This window comes from Neopelma chrysocephalum, unplaced genomic scaffold, assembly GCF_003984885.1.
Source record: "Neopelma chrysocephalum unplaced genomic scaffold, ASM398488v2 Primary Assembly neopelma1_75, whole genome shotgun sequence".
NCBI lineage: Eukaryota > Metazoa > Chordata > Aves > Passeriformes > Pipridae > Neopelma > Neopelma chrysocephalum.
Genome location: NW_020897736.1, coordinates 4494976 through 4522806, shown reverse-complemented (window position 1 = coordinate 4522806; position 27831 = coordinate 4494976). Strand labels below are relative to the sequence as shown.

The 27831-nt window shown below is 40.5% G+C and overlaps 2 protein-coding genes across 7 annotated transcripts in view; one reads left to right on the top strand and one right to left on the bottom strand.

Annotated features, from left to right (window-relative positions):
- Positions 1-25851, bottom strand: part of GALK2 (galactokinase 2) — a 46153-nt gene extending 20302 nt beyond the window's left edge. The window contains exons 1-7 of one of the 5 annotated variants that reach the window (XM_027688463.1): positions 25738-25851; positions 23456-23544; positions 22142-22265; positions 18406-18496; positions 15380-15526; positions 2870-2968; positions 9-161 (exon numbers count right to left, since the gene is read on the bottom strand). In XM_027688463.1, coding sequence (XP_027544264.1) covers positions 9-161; positions 2870-2968; positions 15380-15526; positions 18406-18496; positions 22142-22265; positions 23456-23544; positions 25738-25790 — 756 coding nt within the window. In that variant the 5' untranslated portion in view covers positions 25791-25851. Of the gene's footprint in view, positions 1-8; positions 162-2869; positions 2969-15379; positions 15527-18405; positions 18497-22141; positions 22266-22830; positions 22899-22962; positions 23031-23455; positions 23548-25737 lie in introns of those variants that run through there. The other 4 variants (XM_027688465.1, XM_027688464.1, XM_027688469.1 and 1 more) reach the window with 4 other exon arrangements.
- Positions 25852-27619: 1768 nt separating this feature from the next.
- COPS2 (COP9 signalosome subunit 2) overlaps positions 27620-27831 on the top strand; it is a 27097-nt gene continuing 26885 nt past the window's right edge. The window contains exon 1 of one of the 2 annotated variants that reach the window (XM_027688732.1): positions 27620-27782. In XM_027688732.1, coding sequence (XP_027544533.1) covers positions 27729-27782 — 54 coding nt within the window. In that variant the 5' untranslated portion in view covers positions 27620-27728. The remainder of the gene's footprint in view (positions 27783-27831) is intronic. The other variant, XM_027688731.1, reaches the window with a different exon arrangement.

Genomic DNA, 27831 nt, shown 5'->3' with positions numbered 1-27831 from the left:
TGCCTTACCTTTGTAGCCAGCCGACACTCCATTACCCTAATATTGTAATGAGAAGTTGCTGCTTTATTCATTTCAACACAACTGTTTGCAATAACAAACGCTGCTCCACTTGGAAGTCTAACATCAGTTGCCCTCAGTGGATTGAACTCTATCAACTTGGCCTATTGAAAGAAAAATGAATGGTTAGTTTTAATTTACTACTAGCTAACAGAGCACTTAGTTCTATAAATCAAATGCAAATTTGCATGTTTTTTCTCTTGAAAGTCCAGAGACAGTTAAAGAAAGAAAGCTGACATGAAACAGTGAGAAAAGAGGTTTAACCTCATTGGTCAAGTTACACATACATTTCAAACCTTTCCCTGTAGCTGGATTTTAAAATGTTTCCATTAAGTCTTTGGGTTTTTTCAGCATTTCACAGAACCCCACCCAACCTATTTTTCTTGCCTGTTTAAGACAACAGTTTTTCTTTGATCTACAGAAAAGTAGCAGGCCTGGCTGAAGCTAATGTGCCTGCTACTAAAACAAGGGGCTTCGCATTCCCTGCCCCTTCATCAATGTCCATCTCCCCCTCAGTCTTCTGATTTTCCACTACATCAAGATTAGTTCACTGAGGTACAGGATAGTACCAACATTTTAGGACTCACTGGAGACACTGATCATGGCACATATGGACAACCAGAGAAGTTAAAACTACGTCTAAAAATGTAGTTACCGTCTCCTTTCTGACATAAGAGACTGCCTTGCCTCACAGATGCTTACACAGGCTGCGTAAGATGTTCCCAACATTTGTGACCTTTTCATGGAACGAGCTAGGCATCCATTAATTAAATAATTCAGGATGTAATGTAATCAAGAGATTAAATTCACATCTGGTTTTTCATTGGGATAAGTTGTAAATCATGTGCCCTGCTTTGGCTTCTTAGAATAGACTGTAACTCTGCAAGCAGGGACGTCTTACTGGCTTTGGCATTGTTCACCCCCAGAGAGTTCCTTGAGCAGCTCGAGTGCTAAATAAACAATGACAAATCTGCTTGTACATTATGTACAGCATGTGTGTTACTCCCTGCCATTGAGATCCTGGACCACACCACAGAGTCACTATCAAGAGAGACAGACTTGCTTACATTTAAATATACCCTTTAAGAACTGCTGCATTAGATCAGAATGCACCCCTAAGCTGGTCTAGTGTCCTGATTCCAACAGTAGCCATAAATGGCTATTTAGGGGGAATTAAAAAAAGGATATACACAAAGCAATCTTTTTTTGGGGTATATTTTTCTAGCTTCCCATAAGCAAAGATTACAGTGGTTATACTTACACTGGAAGAAACATCCAACTATTATGTTTAATAGCTACAAATAGGCTAATACTCTAATAGTGTATCCAAGAAGGTCGTTTTTGAACCCTTTTAAAACTTCTGCCTTCCACAATGTACGGTATTTCTCAATTTAACAATGAATGTTTTGGAAAAAAACCCCAAACTTCCTTGTTTGTTTTTAACAAGCTGCTTGCTAATGTCATTGTGTTTCTATTAGTTCTTCAGTTATGAAAAGCATTGCATTGAATTCTCCATTTACCTTCTCTTTACTCATTTAGGGGTTTTACAAAGCTTCAAAGTATCACCCTCTAAGCTTCTTGTTTTCCAAACAGAAAAGCTTTAAATTATTCAGTCAATGCTCATATAGAATAATAGCTTTGATCAACCTCAGTGTCCTTTACTGTACTTTTCTTGTTCTAGTATATTTTTTAAGATGGGAGGCCAGAACTGCATTCAGCTGCAAGTAAACTGAAGCAAGGATATTTTCTGGTTTGTTCACAATTTCTTTTCTAATCTTTTCTAACATTTTCTTTGTCTTTTTGATCACCACCTCTATATATTAGAAAAGCTTCCACTTACATGATCATCTGTGTGCACGCCAACAATACATCATCATTCATGGAGCTGTATTTTTACTGCTAATGGTATAAACATGAAGGGAAGGTGCAGAGCAGGTGCAGGTGATGTGACACTGAAAATACATGTGTCTCATGATAGCATTAAATGTTTGGTGTAATTCTAGAAAATAGTTTTGATCTGTGTAAGCTCATCCAAGATATGGCACTAAGGAACAAAAGCTGTAGAGATATAATACCATAATCATAAGGAAAGTAAAGGTTTTTGTGAAATGCTCCATCAATTTCAATAAAAGTGCTTTGACAGGTTTGAGGTTGAAACAGTCACAGTCCTGTGCATTTTCTGGGACAGGGATGAACTCCACTGCAAATTCCACTGCAAGCACTCAGGCATAACTTGGCAGGTCCTGTTTATCATAGCTAGTCCACCTTCTGTCACCACGTTTAAAACAGCTAAATGCCTTCTACCTCAGAATCCAGCCACAGAATTGTCTGGAATTAGCAAAACTAGTGAAAAAAAGTCTCCATTGTCTTTGCAACTGAACCTGGCAAAACATCCTAGAACTGTTTGGTTATGAGAATTTTCAAGAAAGCATTTTTGTAATAATTATCCCATTTTCACTGAATACAAGGCATGCCGACCATTCAGACTTCATTATATGGGAAACATTCTGAGTTCAGCAATGAATTAGCCAAATAGTGTGGAACCTGGTGCTCTTCTAGAGTACATCTTTTCCCCACATCTTTTCCTTCCTCCTTGCCATTTCTCATTTTCCCCATCTTATTCAAAACTGTCATACTCAATTGAACACAAGTTTATACATTTAATTCCCATTTCATTTGTACACCAGTGGTGCTTATACTGCTTACTAAGGTACTTCAGTTTCTTGTCTTTCTGCTAGACACCTGTGAAGGTATTTTTTGTTTCCATAAATTAGTATTACAGCGTTAGTTTAGATTACAAACATCCACATACAGTTCCTTCTTCTGCCAGAAAAGAGATCGACTGGTCCATCCCTCCACCTTCTGTGCCAATGTAACGTTCGCTCTTTGTGCAAATTTCTGCAAGTTCCACCTGAAAAAATATTAACATGTGAACCTTCAGCCAGGGTTAAGGATGGTACTTTTATTCTGTTTACATCATATGAACTAGTGAGAAAACAAAGGAAATAAGGACAGAGTTCTGAAACCACTGTCTCTCACACATCAAGGGGTATAAGCTGCTATCAACCAGGATGCCACATGGCCCCTTTTCCCTTTTATTCTGTACCAACTATTCAGTCTCCACAAGACCCACCATAGCCAGATGCTTTTAAGAGTATCCTTGTTTAGATGCTTAACTCTTGTAGTTGTCTTCCTCCCACCTTCCTTCTTTACTTCAAACCCTTCCATCTCAATAGCCGGTATTTTGTTAATTAGTTTAATCCACCTACATGTGCATCTCAGTAGCTTACAGAAAAATGGCAAGTTGTTACTCTATACTATTTTAATGCACTGACTCCACAATCAGAAATACTCAGAAACCTTTTCTCCCTGTAAATATTCTAATCAGTGGTGCTTGTCATTTCTCCTTGAGATACTGTACTCTGCTTACATTGTTTATCTGAACTAATTCATAGCTATATGTGATGTGCATTCTTTTGTGACATTTTGGGCATATCTTTGTGCATTCTGATACTTGCAGGTCAGAGGATACTATGGGAGGGTGGAATATCATTGTCATAACTGTCAAAAATAATAATTTACAGTAAAGCTTTCAGCTATCAGGCCAAGTCAAAACAAAACACAAGAGAACCCTTGGAGAATGGTCAAAGAACACAGACTAGTCAAAAAGAAGTGGGTCAAAAGGCAAGTATCCCTGTCCACCTATTATGAACCTGACCAGTTTGTTTTTCTAAGCACAAGCTGACCACAGGGAAGATGGGAAAAGAACTTTAGAAAAGCCATTTTCCAGCTTGTTGGCAAAGTCAGATTCAGATTCCACACTCAGGATGTAGCATTACAGGACTGAATCAAGCTAAGCAGCAAGACAGGGACATTAGCCAGCACACAGCTGTAAAAGGCAGCAGACAGAGGCAGTAAATCACCACGCTGAGAGAGAGGTATGTGCAGGGTGCCTGCCTGCTCCTCGCTCAAGGTCTGTAATGGCACCAGAGACAAAGCTGTAAAATTGGTGCTTAGATGAATGTAATCAGGCTGAACTGTTTGCAAATGCAGTAACAACCAATTTATTCAGCTCACAATGGCCAATAAGCCTTGGGCTGATAAGCAGAAGGTATCAAAAGAACATTAACAAAGTTACTCTAAAACTATGCAAAGTGGATCTCTGAATCCAACGTGGTAAATGACTTCTTACTAGAAAAAGGCCATTAATGAGGGAACATTGAAAGTGCAATCACTAAAATTACTCCCTTTTTCTGTGCCGCCTTTCCTTTGTGTATTTTGAAGATGAGCTGAAGTAGAGATAATGCTTTTCTTTCTAGAGATAAAATTTTTCTTGAGAAAGCATAGAAACATCATGCATTTTGATGCTCTTTTCTTTTATACAAAAGCCATCTCCCAGATTCCTCAAAATTCATTTTTCCTCCTTTGTCCCATGTCCACTCCAAGAAGTCTCATTTCCTCTTTATCCCATGGATGAAAGTTTAACATCCAGTCACCACATGTCTCTGCTCCACTCTAAGTTGGAAATGATTCTGAATGAAATGCTAATGAGTGTAATGATGATTTTTTCCCATTTAATGCTAAAATACTCAACAACAGCTCCACAGAAAAGACCAAATCTCCACACACAGCAGTCTCTAGGTGCTCACTCTATACCTGTGAAGGCATGCCTATTTACAAACGTGTTGCTGGGCTGTGGGAATGGCTGCATGTTTCAGCCAGTTCTGCTGAACCTGCCCTTCCTCCCTCTGAGAACACAGCAATACCACATCCCTAATTTTTGTTGCCACTGGCAAGAGATATCAGGATATCAGGAGTTCAGTATTTCTCACTGGCCGAGAAGACCATGCCAGCTGACAGGTCATGGACACTTAACCAGGAGCTGTGGCTGTGCAAACCTGGCCTGAAATACAGCTCCTGGGGTACTCACAATGTATACTCCACTCTTGGGCACAGCTGCCTGAGGTATTACTTCATCTGCAACTGCCAGATGAAGCTTTGCAAAGTCAGAAATTGAGCATTTCACCCTTCACTTAGTCTGGCTGCATCTCTATCTCCACATACACATCAGCTACCACTTGATTGCCTAAATTGTTTAGACTTTATGAGCCTGGGCTTATTAAATAAATATCAGAAGTCTTGCAGAGGAGGAATGTTAACAATTAGGACAGTGCCACTCCCCTGTCCCTGCACTGGTGAACTGTGCCTGGTTGAGCCAGGCCTCGCTCCGTCCTGGCTCACCAGCTGCCCAGCTGCGTACGCCGGGCTTGCAGCGCTGCCTCAGCTTGAGCAACTTCTGTTTTGAAACTGAGCAAGGATTGGCAGGACCACCAAGTAGTAACTGGCAAGGGTTGCGAAGAACCCTCTCCACAAGACAGCCCAAGGCATCCCTGAAATATTATTTGGTTTCTAATTTAAACAGGCCCTTGCTGACACAGGCTGGCCTTCTAATACGGGGATGAGAAGCATGTGAATGGAGAGGAAATCGTCTGCATAGAGAGCAGTTTCTACTTACTATTGAGACAAATGGGCAAATGTTTGCCTTTTTGCTAAAATGAGTGAAAGGGCAAAGTATCATTGGAAACTAATGTGAAGACTAAACTGAAGAGCCTTGTGTACATATTTGATACTTGGAAAAGGATGGTCATATGACTGAAACAGTGAACCGAATGTCAGGAGGTCTGGGCTCAATTTCTAGCTCCACATTAGTTTCTTGTGATTCAGAGAAAGTCTCTTTAATTCATCATGGCTTCGTTTGCTCAGTACAATGAGGAGTATCTTCCCCCTCTTTGTAATTAGTAATTGCTACTTGGGATTCTTAGATGATAATGCTGTAAATATGTGTGACTTCATTACTAGAAACTGAAAAAAACCACATTTTACTACCCAAGTTCTTAGAGTTTAGGCTTCTCTAAGAAAATATCTCTAAGGAAAAAAAACTGTGAGAACTATGTAATAGAAGGAAATAACTTTTGCCTATCTCAGAGCAATGCCTTGTTTCCATTCAACTTTAGACACTCAGAAGCTCCTTAGGGCAAGGACTGTTTGAATCATCTGTATAAATGTTATTTATATCTCTGCAGTGTACGCCTGACCTGTTAAAACACAGAGCTTCTCAGATGCCAGATTTCCCTGCACAATTTGGCAACATCTCAGATGTATGTCTGAGCAACACCTAAGAATGCAACACCTTCCTTCTGGATGCACTGCAGTTCTTGCAGAGAAGTAACTCAGAGCATTCTCACGGCCACATTTAGGGGGACTGCACCCCAGACTACACCACAGCATCACCTGGCAGGTAGGTAGGTCAGAGGGGGCCAGATGCTCCTTGGGGGCTTAAGAGTGTAACTGTTATGCAGATAAAATAGACAATGTTGTGCCTATGAGGTTCTGCAGGAGTCCTAGGACAGGCTTTCTCACTGAACAAGGTGAAAGCAGATATTTGCTCCTCGTGAAGAACCATGAGAAATACACAGAAAGAATAAACCCATCTGCACGTAGACTCCACTTGCATCCCACGTATTCTGATTCATATGACAGATCACTTTGAGCCAACCACAAAACATAACTAGTTCTACTCACCCAAGGCTCATTAGCATGCTTTTCCATCCCTAAAGCAGTATTTCAAAAACACTGGTAAATCATAATTTAAGTCTTCATAGAATTTCACATAGTTTACTTTAAAAGCATTCCTATAAGGCTGCTGTTATCTTCAATTTAGAGACAGCACAGATATTTATATGATTTGTTCAAAGTCATGTGAATCAGTCACAAAGCTGAAAAGAGAATTCAAAAACCTCCCTATTTCCAGTATTGTGGCTTATTTCTCTAAAGAATATGGTCTCTGGGAAACCATTACAGGGTGGATTTTAAATCCTATTAATAATATGATGGTAATGAAAAGTGGAACAAAAAGATACTAAAATCCAAGTTAAAATGGGTTTGAATAGTAGCAGTATGACTCTAGAAAAAGAATTATTTAATCAGACGAATTAAAAATTTCCTTACCTCAACTATTCTGAGATCCACATAGGCTACTGCCCTCTGAATTTCTGTATTATTGTTCTAGGACATTGTTCCAACAGGACTAACTAGACCAGGTCATCATTTGTGAACAGTAACTATCACGCAGACAGTAAGTCCTAAGCTGTCATCTACACTATTAAACAAGCAAAGTGATACATTTAAAATAGTATTTCAAAAAGCTCAAACATCAGGAGACGTTTCCTTTGATCTCACCCCCTGTGAAAAAAAACAACCCAACAAACCAGTGCATATAATCACAGAATCACAGAACATCCTGAGTTGGAAGGGACCCCCAAGGATCATCAAGTCCTGCTCCTGGCCCTGCACAGGACAATCCCCAGAATCCCACGTGCCTGAGAGCGTGCTCATGAGTAAGGGATTGTCAGCATAAAAAATTCATTAAAAGACTTGAGTCAGAATAAATATATAAAGTATATTAAGATAAAAGCAGCCTTTGTAGGTCAAACCAATGCCACATCTAGTCTTGTATCTTATACCTGAAAACGGGCTCATAGTATGAACCAGAGGCCAAGTACAGATGGTATTTCTCCAGGACTTTATTTTTTATTTCTAGGCTGAATATGAATTCTGCACCCTTAGTTACCAACAGTGGATTTCTTATATATGAATTTGTCCAGGCTCCCTTTTAACTCATTGATAATTTTAACATGTAGATCATCCAGTAACGAGGACTTCTACAACTTGTCAGGTGAAGAACTGTCTCCTTTTGTTGATTATTAACATGCCCCTGACTGGCTTCATTCCATACCTTCTGGCTATTACCATTTGAGGGGCAATGAACAATTGATTCCTATCCACTCCATCAATTACAGTCTTCATTTTATGGATCTCTATCACTTCCTCCTTTAAGTGACTTCTTCCAAAGAGTCCTAACATACTTTTATGGGGGTCATTCTGTACCTTTAATCATCCATGTGGCTTCTTCCTAAATCTTTGTCAGTTTAACTACCTTGGTTGGTAAGAAAGAGAAAGGCAAACTTACAGCTTTTCTTAGTCTACCTTTGAGAAAATGTCACTGTATTATTTGCTGCTTTAATGTGACAAATGAGCCACATAAAATGTGTGCTAATTACTGTTGACATAAACATATGGTAATACAAGCTCATCCCGTTCAGCACTACTATTGCACCACTGTCACTGAGGTGACAGGAGAGATTATATAACCACGTCTGCCCCTCCTGTGCAACGTCCCTTTGTTCAAACCCTCTTAGGCAGTGCATGGCTGAAGCAAAGTGTTCCCCTGTGCTGACTGTAGGGAGGGCTGTGAAAATGAGCCCCAGTGCACAGGGGAGCTGGTGTGGAGACTGCCCAGATCTGCAGTTAGTTCAGCAGTGCCCTGAGCTGGTTTGTACACGGAGACTGCCCAGATCTGCAGTTAGTTCAGCAGTGCCCTGAGCTGGTTCGTACACCCGGCCTGTTCCGCCTCGGAGCACAGCAGAGGGATGAGCGTAACGTGACAGCAGGAGTAGCTGGTAGGTGAGTTAAACCTTGGAGTCTCCCTGGTGATCTGTCAAGAAACACTAAATATTGCAGCTCTTGAACGCCAGACCTGGTATCATCCACGCAAACAGCACTTTTATAGCTGTTGGCAAGTCCACGTGCCAGGTTGGCTGAGCTTCCATGGAAGATGTTTAGTATCAATGAGTTTCATGATATATTAACGGGGTTTTTTTGTTGTTTATCCAGCAAAAAATGATGCAACATTATTATATGAGAATATCCATAATTAAACAATAAAAAGCACATTTCAAGGAGTAGAATATCAGTGCATACAACTGACTAGCAAGCAATTAAGCATTAGGAAATTTATGTGAATTAATTACTTAAGGAAGCTGCTCTGAGGTTTTAGACAACTTTAGTTGGAGGACTTGGAAAACTCTGAAACTAACAATGTTCAAAATGTAATTTTTTAGGCTCTTCTTTTTCAGTAGCTTAATTCTAAAGTCTGGTAGAATGTATCCTATTGCAGAAGGCAGTACTTACCACTTCGTCTAGCAGTCAACTGACCCCCAAGTGCAGACCTAGGCTAGCTTTTGATCTAAGAGCTCTACTAACTACCTCTGCTTTTTGTTTGAAACAATTTAAGGTTCTCCCTGATAAGGAGCAAGTCAATCTTGGGTTACAAAGAAAGAAATTACTACCACTTAAATCTGTTTTATCTTTGAGCCACAAGATTTCCTATCCAGCATGCAGAAAGTCTAATCTGGGAAATCGTATTAGTGGAGATATAATTTAGTCTGACAAAGAAGGGTTGTGATTTTTTATTATTAGTTGCCTTATGTGTAGTTACTCTACATGGAGAGATTTCTTGTAATAAGAACTCATCAGTAGCTCTGCATCATGTTACCTTGTTTTGGATTTTTAATGGAAAAAGCGAGTTTTCAGTAAAATGATACTTTTCATTAGAATGTATTTTTTTTGCTTGTTTATGTTTCAATATGAAACACCTCAAATTCAGGTTTCGATTTACAACTGAGTATTTTGGGTCTTTCGAGTTGAAGAAGTGATAAATTATGAACCACCAATGCAGCTCATTTGATTCTCTCTTCCCTCATCATTTATTTTACTTTCTCTCAGTTTTATATTATTGATAATGAACACGAGGGCCTTAATGTACAAAGGTATTTAGGAATCTGAGGAATAATGAAAGTGAACAGATGATCACTTACTTATAAAAAAAGTCCTAAAAATAGAAACCTAAAGAATTATCTGAGTGAGAACAGCTAAGGAAGTTTCACCTTTAATAGTCCCCTTGCTCATAAAGAGGCCAAGGGCCAACTGCTCTGATTTTCACTCATGCAATAATGGGTCTGGACAGTGTGTAAACTGTGACAGAATTTGTCCCTATATAACTGTCACTGTCAATATGTTCCAAACCAGGGATCAATCCCTTTCAATCTCACATAGCCCTTTAAAGAAGCAAACTTGTGTAAGATTAAACCCCTTAAAAGAGTAAGACAATTAGTGAGTAGGAGACAGGCAAATATTTGTTAGTAAAACAGAATTAGTGTTGCTTAGTATTTTTTTGGAACAGCTCACCCTACATTACACAGAAACTTGATATATACAAATCCAGAATGACAGCAGCCAAAATAAAGCAATCTTCTCCATAGAATGATAGTATTAAATTACATCTGCCTCAGTGGTTTAATGGAAGTTCATTTTGGCCAAAGTTCAGTGTGCTACATTTTCTACATATTACAGTGCAATAGTAATGATAACTAATCTTTAGAATAATAAAACATTTCTTTCTGTTTTAAATTTTATTATTCATGAAGGGAAGCTCCATGAAGAAAATAAATTTGTGAATATAAATTTTTTTAGCATTGTCATTTCCAGTGTTCTAAAAGTCTCTCCAGCATGCACATTTAAGTAACTGGAGTATTTAAATATCTATTCAGTCAAAAGTCCTGTGCATACATTTACTGTCCCTATATAAATACAGTAATGGTTCCCCAATGAACATTTTGGTCAGTTTAATCTACAAAGTCAGACTCAGTCTGATGCTTTCCTTTACAACAAATAATGTTGGTAATTTAATGGCAAATGTAGTGTTGATTTTCTGTGAAATTCTGCACAGTTTTGTTCACAATACACAAAACTGAAAATGAACAAGAAACATTTATAGATAAAGACAAGTATTTTACAGGAAGAAGAAAACATTCTCCATCACTTAAGGCAGATTTAAACTCTAGTTATGTGGTGGTATTTTTTTTCAAAGCTGTGCACATTTTGTATACATGTATATAGGTACAAAAATAACTTCTGAAATATAAGACACTGTGTTTCATTTATTAAGGTATAAAATGATGGCCAAATTTTGAGGTTATTTTTATCACCAGGAATGTCTTTATTTTTAATATCTGGTCTTGACTAGGAATAGATTGCTGAAAGTTACCATCTGCTTCCAGTTTGCACATAAAATCCCAATTAGCTAAACTTCATATATGTTTTGCAAGGTAATTATACTTACTTTTTTCCAAAATGGGGAAATATTTGTCAGATAGTATCTGGATGTCTTCATAAGCACAGCAATCTTAGCTTGACTTTGTCTGCCCTCTAACATGCTCAAATAGAAGGTTATCAATTTGGTTGATGAGAGATTATGGCCTTTGATTACCACTGCTCCAAAGTACTCTGCTTCCTCTTGATTACAAACATACAGAGTCAAACGTAACAAGTTAAAGAGCCCTGTTTTTTCAATTCCACAGAGAGAAAGGGACTTCAGTGCTTCTCAGTAACGTAGTGGGTTCCTGTGGCTGGGTTTTGGTAGCGGGGGGTGCTACAGGGTGGCTTCTGTTGGAAGCTGCCAGAAGCTTCCCCTGTTCCGTGGAGCCAATGCCAGCTGGCTCCAGGATGGACTTCCTGCTGCTGGCCAAGGCTGAGCCAATTAGAAGCAATAGTAACACCTCTGTGATAACATATTTAAGAAAAGAAGATTGTTGCACAGAAGAAATTCCAGCCAGGGAAAAGCGGAGTGAGAACATGGGAATAACAATGTAGACACCAAGGTCAGTGCAAAGTCAAATATAACTCACCTTCCTATATCCAACATTTCATGTTAAATTAAATAAACCCTATTCATTTCTGATCTATTCTTCCCAGTAAGTGTGTGCACAGCTGCCCAGCCTTGGGTAACAGAGAAGATGTTAAGGTGGCTGAACAGACCTTAGTCTCACAAGATTTTACATTTGGACAGCAACACTATCATCACATCTTTCAAGTAAATCTAATTACTCAAAATACTAAGTCATTTTCTGTACTCATTAATTCCTACCACGTAACACAAAGCTGGGACAATTTAGAGCATTATTATATTTCCTTTACAAAAAGGATCTTCTCCCGACGAAAAGTTATACAAAAGATTGATTTTGTAACAGTGAAATAAAAATCACTCTAAAATCAAAAACTACTAATAGTGAGCATTGCTGCTGCTTGAGTGATGCCAACACAGCCTTAGACTGGTATCCTGTTTGGAGAAGAAAAATGGATTCTTTTTAAGGCTCACATTCTACATTTTCCATCTTGTTATTTGAATGCTATTGCACTGCTGCAACTGGTTAGCACTGCACATCTGGCTGAATTGTCTTGAACTGGTATTTTCCCTAAACTATTGTGTATGTGTGTGATGGGTTTTTTAAAAAAAAAAAATTTGTATGCACACTGAAACAATGCCCTATTGCAGGCTGCTACACACAATTAGGGAGAGCATATTTTTTTCTGATTTTGTTTTCAATGTCAAAAAAAGTGCTATTTTTAAAGTAAGCCACCATGAAATTCTAGCCATGCTTTTACAATGTTTTTTAATTCTGGGGTTTTTTGGCTCTTAATCTCATAGGCCAAAACTTCACACTGGAAGTGTTATCTCATAAAAGCTCTAAATTTCAAGGACTTTTACTCTACAGCTACTATTTTAAACTTGCATTTGTCAGGAAAAAGAGCGTATAACTAAAATATTCTCATAAAAATAGTTTCACAGAAGCAAAACAGATAAATGTTCCATTCAGTAAAAGGTCAATTTTTCATAACTTTGGCTACAGAAGCCCTACAATTCAGCCAAATTTGATTCCAAAGCCAAAAGTTTCCTGTACTGCTGCTACAAACCATCGTACTAAGATTTTGCAAAGTCCATCAGACTAATGAGGGGCAAAAAGTCAATCTTTTCTCATAAAATTACCGCCATGACCAAATGTTGTTACTTATAAATGCTACAATTTACAACTTTCGCAACTGTAAAGCATCTGACAAAAAAAAAAAAAGATGGAGGGGAAGGGTACAATGATATTTCTTCTTTAAAGTAAACAAACACATTAATATCCAGAGCCTTAAAAATGCAAGGTCCTGGTTTGCTTTCTAGTAGAAAGGCTCTGGAAAGCCCCTAGTTCTGCTCAGCTAAGAATTTCCCTGCCATGGGGGAGCTCCCGGCTGATGCACAGCCAGCATTGCTGGATCCTGCACAGATACCATTTGACACCAGCACAGGATGCATTAGGAGCTGGCAAGAAGTGGCCAGAGCACGTTTTATACTTCTGAGGACTCACATGCCTAGATTGCTCTAATTTATACTCAGCTCTGCCTTGCACAAGGCAGTTCTGGGAGGCTAAGCATAAATCCAGTGCAACAGAGAATCTGGATTTAGCCAGATACAAGAGGTCTCTAATGCTAAATCATAAATTAGCCAAGAACACTGAACTTGTTTTTACTGTCCTGTAAGATTTGGGGAAACTTAAAGCCTGGACAAAAGTAATCAGTCTTCAGAGCTGTCATCCTCTCTCTTAACTACCACAACCAGGTGTCTTGGTCTATGCAAGCACACAAAACCCGGGAGATGTTCCTAACTGCGCCTATGTGGGCTATTGAGAATTCTCATCTGTACATTAATTGGTGATTTTTCATCACAAGTGCAAAGTATCTGGCTGCAGACAGCAGGATTTCCTGACAAAAATGTGCAATTGTGTCTCTTGTGTTTGTCCAACTGTATTTCAGACACAAGCTTAACTTTCAGCACATTTTTCAACCAGCAAGAAGAGACTTCGGGTTGATTGAACAGGACACATGAGGAGAAGGAAAGCCATTCAGTGGAGTCTCTGTCTTCTTTCTCTTCCTCCATAATTTTATGTGAAAATGCCAGAAGTTTTGCACCTTTCTTTACAACAAGTCTGGCATAATGCTGGCCAGTACTCCCAAGCCATGATCAATTTATTTATATCACTTATTCCCTGAAGAAGGCCGTGCAGTATTTCTTGGAATAATGAAAACCTGGCTTCTGGTTTTCCAGATACAGATTTCTACTACCTAGTAAAATTTGGGCTTTCTGACCTCTGTGAGTTTTATGGATTTTGAAGATAGCCAATTTCTGAACACATGCACTCCAGTGATTTTGATCAGCAGTTCCCAAGCTGAGCTCATTTGGTGACCACCATCGGAGATGGGGCTGAGCTGTGGTCAGACCATCTGTGCAAAACCAGAAGCTTGTTGCCAGGACAGGTACATGTCATGTCACCTCCAACCCTTCAACTGCAAAGTCTCGTTCATCCAAGTGGAATTCTCGATTCCACACTTCCATCTCCCACTCCTCTACACGTCTCACCTCACAAAGCAGAGCCTCTGTCAAGGTGTCCAATCCCTCACCTACCTTTTGACCACACCTTGCACCGACACAAATCAAGGTGACAGTGACTGCAGCCATATTCTCCTACATAAAAAAGCTGCCCTGCCTCACCAACCTGCTTCTTTCTGCCTTAGCCCGCTTGACCCTCTCCTGAAGCCCTTTGAGGTGTGCACTGTGGGATGGTGAAGTCACTGCTGAGCGATTGCTGCAACTACAGCTACACAGAGCAGTAAATCACAACAGATCAGCAAAACCTTTCTGTGTGAATCTGTTTACCTCGTGGCTCAGAGGAGTGCTTGTTACAAGCAGAGTTAACAGCTGCCATCATCATGTACCACTTTCAGTTGGCTTTGTACCACAATTTGGGAATGTCTGCCTTAGACAATAGGCACAAATATGCATAACAGTCACATTTAGATCTGTTCTTTTCTCTTCCTGACAATGTTCTAATTTAAGATCCTAGTTTCACTTAACCAGACGTTTTTACTGGAGAGAAGTTCATTCCCATATGGCACCTTCAAGGACCATGACTCCTCCAGAAATTTGTATTACATGAGCCAAATTCTACTAACAGTTGTACTGCTAACAGGTCACATACTTGGGGTTTGTTTTTAGACTAATGTTTGTTTAAAAGTGAGGAATACATTTTGGATTGTAAATATGTTCATTCTGAAAAAACTATGAAGAGAATAAGGAGAGTCAGATGGAAGAATTTTACCTCTAGTTTGTGCTGATTATATAATTTATCAAGAAATTGTTCCACAGGCCTCCAACAGATGCTCTGCTGTTAAAGCCATGAAAAGTCATTCAGGGAGAGGGTAAAGGCCTCGGGGGTGTGGTCCACATGTTTCAGCACATATATCCTCAGTCCTGGCCTGCAGATAGCACATCTGGTTCAGGCATGGACCTGATGGTTGGCCAAAATACAGGCTTACAATAATGCTCCTTTTTTCAGCTTTAATGTAAGCCTGTGTTCTTGCCAAATTCAAATGCTGCCAAAATTTGGCCAAAGATGTTTGCTCAATTGTGCAATATCTTAAGTTTATATCCAACAACTCTTTGCAAAAACAATTGTATCGTGTTTTTAATGTTTACAGGCATTAACAATATTTAATTTTAAGTAGAATTTTACTGCTGACACTCTCGTGTTTTACAGTAAATTACCTTAGAGAGGGTTTTTCCATTAGCTCTGAGTGTCACGAGTCCTGCACAGCACACCAAAGCACTGGAGCTAGAGAGACCAGAACTTGGAGGGATGGTTCCATCTAGCAGACAATTCATTCCAGTTGGGTTATTAAGACCAAAATGTTCCTAACAATGAAAAATAAACAATCTCAGTTTCAAGTACAGACAGGCTCAGGCTTGCAATTATCTGATACTTAGAAAGAGAATCCTTCTACTGAGTTGCTGGAACCAAGGACCTGCTTCTGGTATCTCCAAAATAAAGCAAAAGCAAAGTTTTCCTTCTATTCCTTAAGAACAAAGCCAATGGTAGGGCTCCAGCCAAAGGTATGTCTACAATTCCTGTACACAAACATATAACTGTACCCCGAGCAGAACTCAGGGTGGGCTGAATGCCCAAGAATTTACCAAGCTTCGTGGGTGGGTTTTGCAGCAACTGGCTCCACTCTGAGCTGCCGTGGTGACAGTTACCAATCATTTCATACCCTACTTTTGTCCTTTTCTCAACAGCTCTTCACTTAAGGCATCCTGAAGAGCTTAAGGTTCCACTTTATGCTTCACATCTAACAGTGGCATGTGGTGTTAGGAAGCCACATGACACTGATGGGGTACTAGTAGCCATGCAGCTGTATTCAAAGGCAGATGCTCATCTCCTGAAGCACCCACAGGACTGACCCTGGGAAAACCAAATGGTACTTGAGGGACTCTGTGCTTTTGGAGGCACAAAGACACACCTACCAGCAGGAATGGTCTCTGTCACACTACCTTTAGAATAAGGTTTAAAATACTTTTACGTACATGATAGGTATCACAGATAATACATTTAATCCAGAGTCATAAATCCTCATGTACACACTCTTTTAATTATTCTTTAGTTGCTTTGTCTTTTTGTTTATAATTGCTTTACTATAAGTTTCTCTCTGCTGTCAGTTTGAAACAAACATGCAGTACTTATTAAAAAATCATTGAATGTATATGGGAGGTATATGAATAGTTGCATTCTGATGCAATTTATATGTCAATAGACTATGTTACAGTGTCAATAATCAGAAAAAATAGCAGTGTTTTCATAAAGAAATGCCCACCTTCAAAAGATTTCTACTGCTTTTCCTGAAACAACTTCAGCCATAAGTACCAACAGTAGAGATCAGCAAACACAAAGAACCTCCTTTAAAGTCTTCTACTATCAGTTCAAATTATTTTGAATTTCCCCTTCTACAAATATAGGAAATTCATACCTAAAATACTATTGCTGCCCATGGCCCTTCATGAAGAACACTAGGCAGGCTTGTTCAAAAACAGAAAATGCTTGAGTAACCAGAAACTGATCCCCAGTTTCTGGATTGTCTTGAATATGAATCAGGCTTGCAGACTTATCACGCGATGTTTAAATAGAAAACGTACTTCAGTTTCAAAAATGAAAATGGACTTTGCCAAGTTCTGCAACAGTTCTGTCCCAAAAGGATAGCATGTTCAACTCAATATAAACAGATTATCCTGCTGGACCCTCTGAGTACTTGTATTTCAGTGTTTCTTAAGCCTGTAACATTTATGCTTATTTTCTGCCAGTACTAGAGTCTGCAAACCTGCTTTGCAAATTAACCTTCAAGTATGAAAGCTTGTCCTTAGGAAACAAATCTCAGTAGCAGACTGCAAAATAAATAAAGTCAATTGGTCATGCTAGCCTTAATGTAAGAAAGGACATATTGTAAAGAAACCTAATCTATACCTTTACAGTCCATGCAATTTAAACGCTTGTGGTACTGAGCAATACAAAATTGAAAATACTCATGTTACTGCACACATAAGTAATTTATTGGGGTCTGTACATAGAGACAGGGGTCTGTTTAGGAACTGTGGATTGTAATAAAGTGATTTGTGGCACTGATTGTTCCAAAAACTGTACTTTGAAGCCTCCAGTGGCAGGTTTGAGGTAGGCTTTGTTGGCTCTCTGCAGTTCTTATCTATTGGACCATCCTGTGAGGTGACCTAGATGGTCTATCCTGAGGCAAACTTCATGTGCTTTAAAAAGCATATTTGCCCATAATTTGGGATGGCTGTGGCAACCTGTTCCTGACCTGACCATCACTGTTTATCCCATCTGCCCTTCCAGAAGTATCACTGGATTGACATCAAGCAGAGAAGGCACCTTTTTTTTTTTTTTAACTCTAAGAGCCACGAATCACCTGCGAACAGCAGGTGAGATTTATAGGAGCCCCTCTGGTGAGTTCAGGCTGCCTCCCAGGGCAGCACTGACAACTAGCACTTGGCTTCACAAGCAGTTTGGTCTTCAAGTCAGTCTGGAGACAGGAGAGCTCCCAGCGGAGGAGATAAAGCTCAGATGGGCAGACGGGAAAATGTCTGTTCAGTGTTCCCGCCGTTCCCGTAAGTTGCCGTTTCCTGCATAGCTGCACTTTTAACTCAGGAAATTTTGAAAATCCCAATCAAACACTGAAAACCAGGATAAGTAATAGTTCTTAATGGATTATTTCTTCTATATGCTGTTTGCTTAGTTTTTACATTTTCTTTTGCCTCCTCAATGACTCTGCTTCACTCAGTTGTTGTGCACAAATTATAGGCTTCCAACATTAATGGAAGTTCATAGTTCATGGTTTTTAGAAATGTTTCAAAGGATGAAAATATGATCTTTGTGTCCTGACAGACAAGCCTCCAAACCTTTTTTAAAGCAAATTTTAATTAGATTGTTCCATTGGAAAGCATTATTTTTTACTTCAAGATACAGAAATGTCATCAGGATGATGAATTTGATCATGACATTACTAAATAATTATTTGCTATCGTAATTTGTTTAATAAAAACAAAAATAGTGCTCTGCAACTATTTTAAAGCAAACCCAGTCATATCTTCTCTTTAAATTTTAACATAAAAATACTTAACTGTACATCAAGAAAAGCTATAGAACGCAGGGAAATATTCTGAGATGAACAGCTATGCTTGTTGTATTTTACTTCAACAATAATTTCATAAGTTAAGTGGATTTGGCTTACCTGGATGCCCTTCAGTCCACACAGGAAGTAGTTATGCCACTGAGGTTTGGTTTTGTTAATCTGAATGTTATTAACACTAGTACTGAAATCCCTGCAAAAACAGAAAAACCTTGAGGCTTAAATTTGTATTGAATTTAGTTTGAAAAAACATGGCTTGTTACTGCCACCTGCTGATGGACAAAAACAGGTCAATGTTTTGCAATGCAATGTGTTTTGGTTTGTTTTGGGTTTTTTTAACAGATATTCTTTATTAATCAATTCTATAAGGTTATTTTAGATGAAAGCATAAGAATTCTTGCTGAAGTATACAGAATTTACTAGATAAATCCAGAAATTAGGCTGCCTTTGACATCCTTAATTAAGGCAGAATGCCCTCCATCCCGTATGTGTATGCCATCCTGATATCTTAGAGAAGTAAAAATCTAAATAATCATGTCTGTCAAACCTTGAATAGAGAGAGAGAAACTTCAGGCTCTCTGGTAATTCCTGCTCAGGAATTCATCTTCATCACCTTTGCTCTGAACAGCACTTCACTAAAACAGGTCTAATGCTGCAGACTTCTATTATGGACGTTACAAGATGCAATTAAAATTATTTAGTTTAAATAATTTCTCTGTTTCCTCTGGGATAAGTCCTACTCCATCCTCCTTTCAAAATAATAAAAAGAGTAAGCTTGAATGTTCTTAAAGAAACTAATGCTAGATAGGTGCTGCCAAAATGGGCATGGAATGACACACAGAGCCTCAGAAGAGTGGGCACCAGTCCCCAAGAGGTGCAAGTTGTTCAGAAGTCTTTACTCTGAGCACCCAATAGCTGTATCTACCCGATGCCATTACAGCAGGTGCCCAACACTGAAACAGGAAAGGCACCGAGAAGGTCAAGAAATCTAACAAAATATATTCCAAAGTTGCAGGCTAAGCTGTGCTTTTTTAAAGCAAGGTCTGCCAAACAACGTGAACAGAGGCAGCTGAATGTCACAGAAATATTTAGGTTTAATGGGAATAAAACCACTTTCAAGGAATTATACTACTGGAAAGCAGGCAGATCAATATGAGAATTTTATAATAAAATAAAATAAAAAATTGGGAAAAACATACTCATGAAATAAAAGTATTCTTATATTGTCTGTTCCAGCCTTTCTTTTTTAAAGAATGCTTGGGAAAGAATGCCACTTCTCCATGACTAGACATAAGCATTCCATTTTTTCTGTATAATGACAAGAGGTGAGATTTTTGAGTAGAGTGGCTGAAGCATTTTTTACTGCTCAAATAGTAAATAATCTTTATGTTTGGGAGACCAATTTGGCTCTTTCTCACAGAACTTCATTGTCTTGTCAATCTGTTAGTTTATCTGTTTCAGTCCTCTGTACAAATACCCGGATTCAAAAAAAACCCCAACAAACAACAAAGCTTTCAGGCCATGGGATGGAAACTCATTGGTAATTACCATCCTCTGGTGCTTCTGAAGGCATTTTGAGAAGTATAATGTCAGATATTCTCTGTGCACGTACTTCTCAATTACAAAGACGTTACATGAAGGGGAGGTATCAGGAACTTCAAAAGACTGTAAGTGCTGAATACCATTTTAGCCCTAATAACATAAAAGGTGTCAGATCAGTTGAGACGGTTTATGATGAAAAACAAATAGGTGGTTTTTCTAGCAACCTGTTCTCTGTCCTATTTTTCCTAAAAGCTAACATGAACTATCAGGGTGGAAGCTACACAACTGTTACACATTTTACCAGTTCACAAAACAAGAATCAAATAGGAAATAGTGATTCTATGGAGGTTTATGGTTTGTCCTTGTTCATCAAGGCCTATATATGTGCATTCACCACAGGCATAAATCTACCAGTGTAACAGGCTGGGAAAGAAAGACATACTGTCATCAGTTTTGTTTGTGGTGTAACATTCAAAGTGTTGAAAAATATTTCTTTGTTATGAAATTATGGCATGTTTCAGCTTTGTTTTTAAGCAACAGTGCCTCAACAAAACCAAGATGTTAATGCTGAATTCTGAGACCTCTTCTTGGTTTATGGTTTACAGCATATGATCTCAAACTGAAACCAGGGCAGATGTAAAAATATAGTGATGGTGTGTGCAGTCTGAATTCAAAGGCTGTAATTCTAGATTTAATAGGAGCTCTATATACCTTAGGAGAAGGCCATCTCAACTGTGATATAATATGGCAAAGCCTGAAGACCAAGTAAAAATGTTTACCTTGTAATTACTGCTTTATGTATTGTCCATTATAACAACTACTCCTAATCAAAGCTTCTCTAAATCTGAAACTATTGCCTCTTGCAGAATGGTTTTGCAATACAGCTTCAGCTCTGTTCGGAGGTTGCTACTGAAGAAAGGGAAAGGTCCCATGCACATCTTTCATTCCTTTTGCCCCTGCTCAGCACTGCTTGTTCCCACTGTTTACCCCATGTCAGCTTTAGTGCTGAGTGCATGGCAGTTCACTGAAATGACAAAAAATTAACCAAGCAAAAAAGGGGGAAATAGTGCACTTTACCTTAAGATGAAACAGATACCACACCTGCTAAAAGGCAGAGGATGGATCAATGTTAGAAGCAGGGACAGGGAGACTCGGGGTAAAAGAAGCACCATCGCCTTCTGGCAGTGGCAAATTCTTAATTCAGCCCAGCTATAATGTGAAGACATACTCCAGAGTGAGTGAAAAGTCTGTGAGTATTTATACTTACCATGCAAATACAAATTCTTTTCAACTGTTTTAGTCACAGGCAGCAGCTCAGAACATGTTTTTGTAACAAACTGAGCTTTAAGCAGGAATATGTGCTCAAATAGTTCTCACTTTTGGCAGTGTGTTCCTGACCATGTGTTGCCACACACTGTGCTTTCAGGGAGTAATTTACCATTGGTTTAAATAATAAAAATGGCTTAAACTAAGCTTGTGCTGATTCTGGCTTTTGCAAAATGTCCACAAAAGCTCATGTGGATGAGTGACCTGATTTGAACTGCCATGCAACTACACAAATATCAGTCTGTTACAAGGAGGCAGAACAGCGTGGCTGAAGTTGAAAAGAATGGCAGGATTATTTCCCTATGTTCAGCACTTGTGAGACCATAGCTAGAACACTGCATCCAGTTTTGGGGTTTCCCAATACATGAAAGACAGTGCTGAACTGCAGGGAGTCCAGCACAAGGCCATCAGGATGTTTACAAGGATCTCCGAAGGTCCCTTCCAACCTAAACTGGTCTATAATTCTGTGAACAAGCAGCTGTGGAGGAAGTAGGAGAATACAGATTTTTTTGAGCCAGGACTGTTGCTACAGTTGGATTGTTGTGTTGTGAAAACACAGCCCCGGGTTCTCCAGAGCAGGGGAGTGTTAGCTTACCTATGCAATAATCAATTACAAAACATTGCACTCCCTTCTCCAGGAGAAACTGAACTGCTGCCAATTATGGGGATTATATCAAGACAGATGAGCTAAAAGAAGGGAAGACAGAATTGCACCTTCAGAAGGATTGAAAAATCAGAGGCCTTACAAGAGAGATGAACAAACAGGTAGGAGACAGCAGCTGCAAATCTATTGCTCTAAACTAATCCACAGCACGGAGTCAGTGGAATTCCATCTGCTGATAGGATTTGTTTTACACAGTTGCACTCTGTATGGCAATAGAAGTTTGTCAGCTCTCTGGAAAGGTGACTTGTATTGCAATTGCATGAAGAGGTTCACAAAAATTAGTGAATAAACAACGTAATTACTTACAAGTATGAAGAATTGGTATTTGCCAGTTGCACAACTTGAGTCTGTACAGGTTCTGCTGCGATCAGGATATCTTGTTCTATAGCCATCGGGAGCACAGCATAACCACAGTAGTCTATATGTTCTCCTATCAAAGAAGCAAACAAGGAAAATATTTTGGAATATTTTGGAATAGTTTGGAATATCCATAACATAGCTTCTGCAGGGGTGCAGTGCTGTTTACTGCATTGGACAGTTTCTTAGTGTAGTTTCAACTCTTATTACTTGATATTTGGGGTGCATTTCCTCCATTTCATATTACTTCACATAAAATTTCTTCTTTAGTGGTTTTATCTATTCCACCCGTTTATAAATATTCATGTTTTAACACTGGCTTACAAAAATTAGAAAAAAACACCATGTAGATTATTGTCCAGCAATGAGAACAGCCACATTATTTGTACACTGTCATGTGCATACAATTTCTGGACATTTTTCCAGGAATATAATAATTATGTTTAAATAATCATTAATACAGTTGCATACAACACATAAGGTGTAAATGTCCTCTCTCTTGGGAATAATTCACAGTTACCATATGCTGTCTGTTTAATCTATGTCATATGTTCTCATAACACCAACATAAAAATTAATTAATTGCACAACAGACTAACTAATTTTAAAGCTCTGTTTTGCAGGTTCTTTCTACTTACAATGTCTTCAAATGCATAGGGATACTTCATAATTATACAAGAAACTGAGCTCCAGGGAGAGCAAAATCCTAACATGGATAAAGAAATCTCAAAAATAATGCTGCCACAGAAATGCAAGTAAGTCCTACATACAAAATAATTGTGTCTCTCCAGTCTGCCAGTGAATCACATCAACTATTCTAAGTTCTGTGGACACACCTCTATGGAAGAGAACAGAAAAGGAAATGATGGTAGAATTATTTCATGCTTTATCATATGCATTGCTGTGTGGCTGGTTATATTTAGTAACTTAAATTATAACAGAAGAGAAAATATACACTAATTTAATTTGTGGATGCACTATCCATGAACTACTTCAGATTTCCAAAGCCCTTCCAAAGAAAAGTTACTCCAATTTTCAAAACCATCACCACTGCCTATAAATGCTTTTTCCAAAATTAATATGGATGTACAGTTGTTTATAACAAGTTATAGTAAAAGCTACTAAAGTATATATGATTTCCCATTTATCACAAGAAACTTCTCTGAGAAAAAAATTAAATTATTTCCATTCTGTGTTTTAAACTCTTAGACTTCCATGATGGCAGATAAAGTAAAATAACAGAAGACTGATTTTCTCCTTTACCTATTAAATTCACTCGTCCTGGTGCACGAGCATAAAACTTGGGAGCTGATCCATATTTTGATATAAACATTTCCTTCAGCTTCTGCAATCTGAAAGGCAGGTTAGAAATATTATAGTTAGAAAGGTTAGAAAGACTGTATTTGCATAAAAGGCAGGAATTTTCAATGTTTCTCGAAGTAAATTCAATTCAACTTTCTGAAGTATGTGGAGTTTTCTCTGATACATCAGGAGAGACATTAAACTGCTTATTTCTTCTCCTCACATAACATTGTGACAAAGAAGACTACTTAGAATACTCTAATTAATAAGAAATGTATATATTCACTTGATAAGGATTAGCAGAGGCCTTATTTTATTTAAATTCTCTGTCTAGGTTGGGTGTAGACAAGCAGGGAAGGCAGTTGCCTGGGATAACAAAACACCATGGCCTCCACCCACCTCTTCTATGCCACAGCTCTGTAAAACTGTTTGCCATTGAGGAGGAATCTGGCAGTGTGGACCAACAGCTCATTTGTGGCACTGGGATTTGTCACACACCCAGAGACACTCCCTTTAAAGTCAAATCTGGCCACCCCAGGTCTGAGCAAATTAATTTTCTTCTGAGTTTTGATTTTTATCAATTTCCACATTAGCCACTACCCCATCTCTGTACAAATGCATATACAGAGAACTAAAATTCCAAACCTCAGCTTATTCCTGCAATTTAGATAGTATTTAGTCCACAGGATTACAGGAACAGTTCCCAGGAAATTCTTTAAGCTTTCTGTTTGGAGGTCCTAGATGTGCAACTGAAAGTTCAGTGCAAAGAAACTTTGGCATACTGCTTTATTTCTTCAGACTGGAAAGGCGTGTTTGCAAAGTCGGGATACTTTAATGTGTCATGCAGAACGGTGGGTAAACAAAGGCTGAGAACAGATGAAGCCATTATCTTAGTGTAGCATAGGAAATTTGATAGTAACGCACTTCAAAACTACCTTAAAGCAAAATTTTGGTGTCCTAACAAAAATCCAGTAACAGGAACCCTGATAAGGTATCCGCATTTAGTCTAAAACTAGAACTGGAAGCCTAGTTAATACAAAGTGGAAGAAGACAGCAATGAGAAACAGATGTTAAAAATTTCACAATTATTTAGTTTGTATTTCTTCGTAAAGGCTGTGTTACTGTCCAATTACATATATTTAAATGTTTTGTAAGATTTCTTTAAATGGAAAGCTACAAAATATCATTTGTTATGATTTTCTTTAACAGATCGTTTAGTACTTTTCCATCTTGGTACCCTGTATTAGGTCCCTCTATAATTTCTCCTTCTTATAATCTCCCCTAGTATTGACTGGTATATTGCTCTTCCAATTAGCAGAAGCAATTTCTTCCATTTCACTGTACAATCCCTTCTCTAGATCACATTAATAAATATTATAGTCCATGGGGGAATCTGTTGGCAGAATTCTAGGTGTTAACTTTATTCCTTTTTATGTCAGTGTTTAGAATGCTGCCTTGTTGCACAGATATTTTTGTAGTAGTGTTGGTACCAAGAGAATAACAACAAACAAAGCAGTCATGGGGGCATGTTTATCTAAGTGTTGATTGATCTCTTTTTTTAATGTGGGTTTTACAAGCAGGCCTGATGAAAGGCTATTTACAGGCTCTGGCCTTGATGTTGCAACACACACACTGCATTTTAAGCACCTACATCAAAAAGAAGATTGTCAGAAGCGTTAAGCAAAGGCATCCCTCACAGCTTCACACATCCAAGTCTGGAAGTGGTGGACTTGTCCTTACCATGTGACTTACAATGCAAGTACATGCAAGTAAATGAAGTTTTAAAAGGTGACTTTTCTGTGATGCTAACGCAGTTGAAAAGGTTGGTTTGTGTGTGTTCTACCTCCACACACAGAGCGCGGCTCCGTGGAGAAGGAGCATGTGCTGGCACCTGCCACAGCAAAGCCAATGCAGGGCCGGGCCTGCGCCGTGCCAGGGATTTTATAGCAAAAAGAAAGAGAAGATAATCAGTAACGCCAAAATTCTGGGGGAAAAAAGGTAGGAGGAAAGCTGAATGAATGAATGAATGAATGATTCCCCCTGCTGCCCCAGCAGCACCCCAGGGCCACGCGGCGTGCGAGTGCCACGCTGGTCGTGCAGCGAGGAACCGAATCACTACGAGCACCCCCTGGCACCTCACACGGGGGCACGACGAGGGGCCGGCCCAGCTGCCCTCCCACCTCCCGCCACCGCCCACCCGCCCCGGGATAAGCGGCGGCGGGGCCGGGCAGCGACCCACCCACCTGGGCTGCTCCACCAGCTGCACCGGGAGGGCGGCGGGGCCGTCCCCCGCCATGGCGGCTCCGGCGGCACGGCGGTCACGGGGCCCGCACACGCCGCGTCCTTCCGGGCGGCAGCGCCGGCGGCCCGGCCCCAGAACCGGCCCGGCCCACCCGCGGCCCCTCGCCCACCGCAGCCCAGGCGGGACAGGAAAGCTGCTGCCACGTGCCAAGGAAGTGTTTAGGTTTTTTTTTTCCCCCCTGCATTCCCGCCGGTTCTCCGGCAAAACGCACTTGCAATGAAAACAATAAATTGGCAGCGCCGTCCCCTCCGGCGTCGTTCCTTCCCTTTGTTTTTTCTGGTGTGCGGTTCTGCCAGCTCCCTTCCCAACAAGCCGCCTCACGGCTCTTGATACCCCTCGGATTAGCGGCTGCAGATACGCTGAGGAACTGAGAGTTCCAAAAGCGTTTGCAGGTTCACTTGCTCAGTGTTACTGCCCATTTTGGTGTATGTCTTGGTCCATTTTGGTGTATATCTTTGTCTGTTTTGGTCTGTATCTTCTGGCCCTTCATATCCCACTCGTGGAGCTTTTCAGGAGTGAAGGAAGCACAGCAACACTGAAATTTCATTGGGGGTTTTCTGAGGTGAAACTTTTTTCTCCCTGTTAGTATGGTGGCAGAATACAAACAGAGTTTTTAGAAGACTTAATGCAACCACTAGGGAAAAAAAAATTCTGTCAGAAACCATAACAATGTCAAATGACCAACAACAGGAAAATCTAGAGACCCAGTAAATACTGCAGACACATCTAGGAGCCTGTGAGAACCCCAGGCCTTGTGGAGATGGGGAAGCAGAGCTGGTCTATTGGGGGTTTTGCATCACTCAGTTGAAGGCAGAAGCAGAAATTAATGTGTAAAAATCTTGACAAAGTCATTGCTTTGCAAGGCTCGTGCACTTTAACGGTTCAGGCCTCTAAAACTGCTGCTCCGGGACTTGCTTATGGCAAACACAGCCCACGTAAACTGTTCAGCAGCACCGAGTGAGGCAAATGGGCTGCACTGAGGGCTGAGCAGCACTGCCAGTCCCAGTGTCTGGACCGGCTTTCACTGAATCACAGGATGGGTCACTTTGGAAGGGACCACAGTGGGTCATCTGGTCCAACATCCCTGTTCAAGCAGGGTCATCCTAAACCACATTACACAGGATTGCATCCTGAATATCTCCAGTGAAGGAGACTCCACAACCTCTCTGGGCAACCTGTTCCAGTGCATGGTCACCTACACAGTAAAGAAGTTCTTCCTCGTGCTCAGGTGGAACTTCCCGTGCACTACTTTCTGCCCTTTGTCTCTTGTCCTATTGCTTGTCACCAGGACCAGAGCCTGGCTCCATCCTCTTGACACCTTCCCTTTAGATAATTATACACATTAAGGAGGACCCCTCTTAGTTGCCTCTTCTCGAAGCTGAAGAGGCCTAGCTCCCTTAGCCTTTCCTCCTAAGAGATTCTCCAAACCCTTGACCAGCTCGGTAGCTCTCTGCAGGACCCGCTCCAGGAGCTCCATGTCTCTCTTACACCGAGGAGCCCACAGCTGCACACAGCACTGCAAACGTGGCCTCATCAGGGCTGAGCAGAGGGGCAGAATCACCTCCCTCGACCCTTCCGAACCAGCCGTCCAGCGACCCGCAGCCCCCGCGGGAGGCGGACACCCGGCGGGCGGCCCTGGCGCCAGCACGGCGCGCTCCCGGCGGCAGGAGCGGCAGAGCCACCCCGGGGAGCTCCGGCGTGCACAGCTCAGGCCCTGCCCGGCCGCGTTGCCACAGCCCGGTCGCTACCAGGGGCAGGGCAGCCGGCGGCGGGGCGGCGCGGATTGGGCTCGGAGCGGCCCGGGCCGGGGGCGGGAGAGGCGCGGGCGGCAGCGCGTTCCGGGCGGAGCGGAGCCACATTGGGCAGCGCCGCGCGGGCTTCTGGGAGAAGGGGCCGTCCCCGCCACCGCCCCCCGCCCGTCCTCCGGCCAAGATGTCTGACATGGAGGATGATTTCATGTGCGATGATGAGGAGGACTACGACCTGGTAAGGGCGCGGGGCGGCGCGGGGGCTCGGCGGTGGGGCCGGGGGCGCG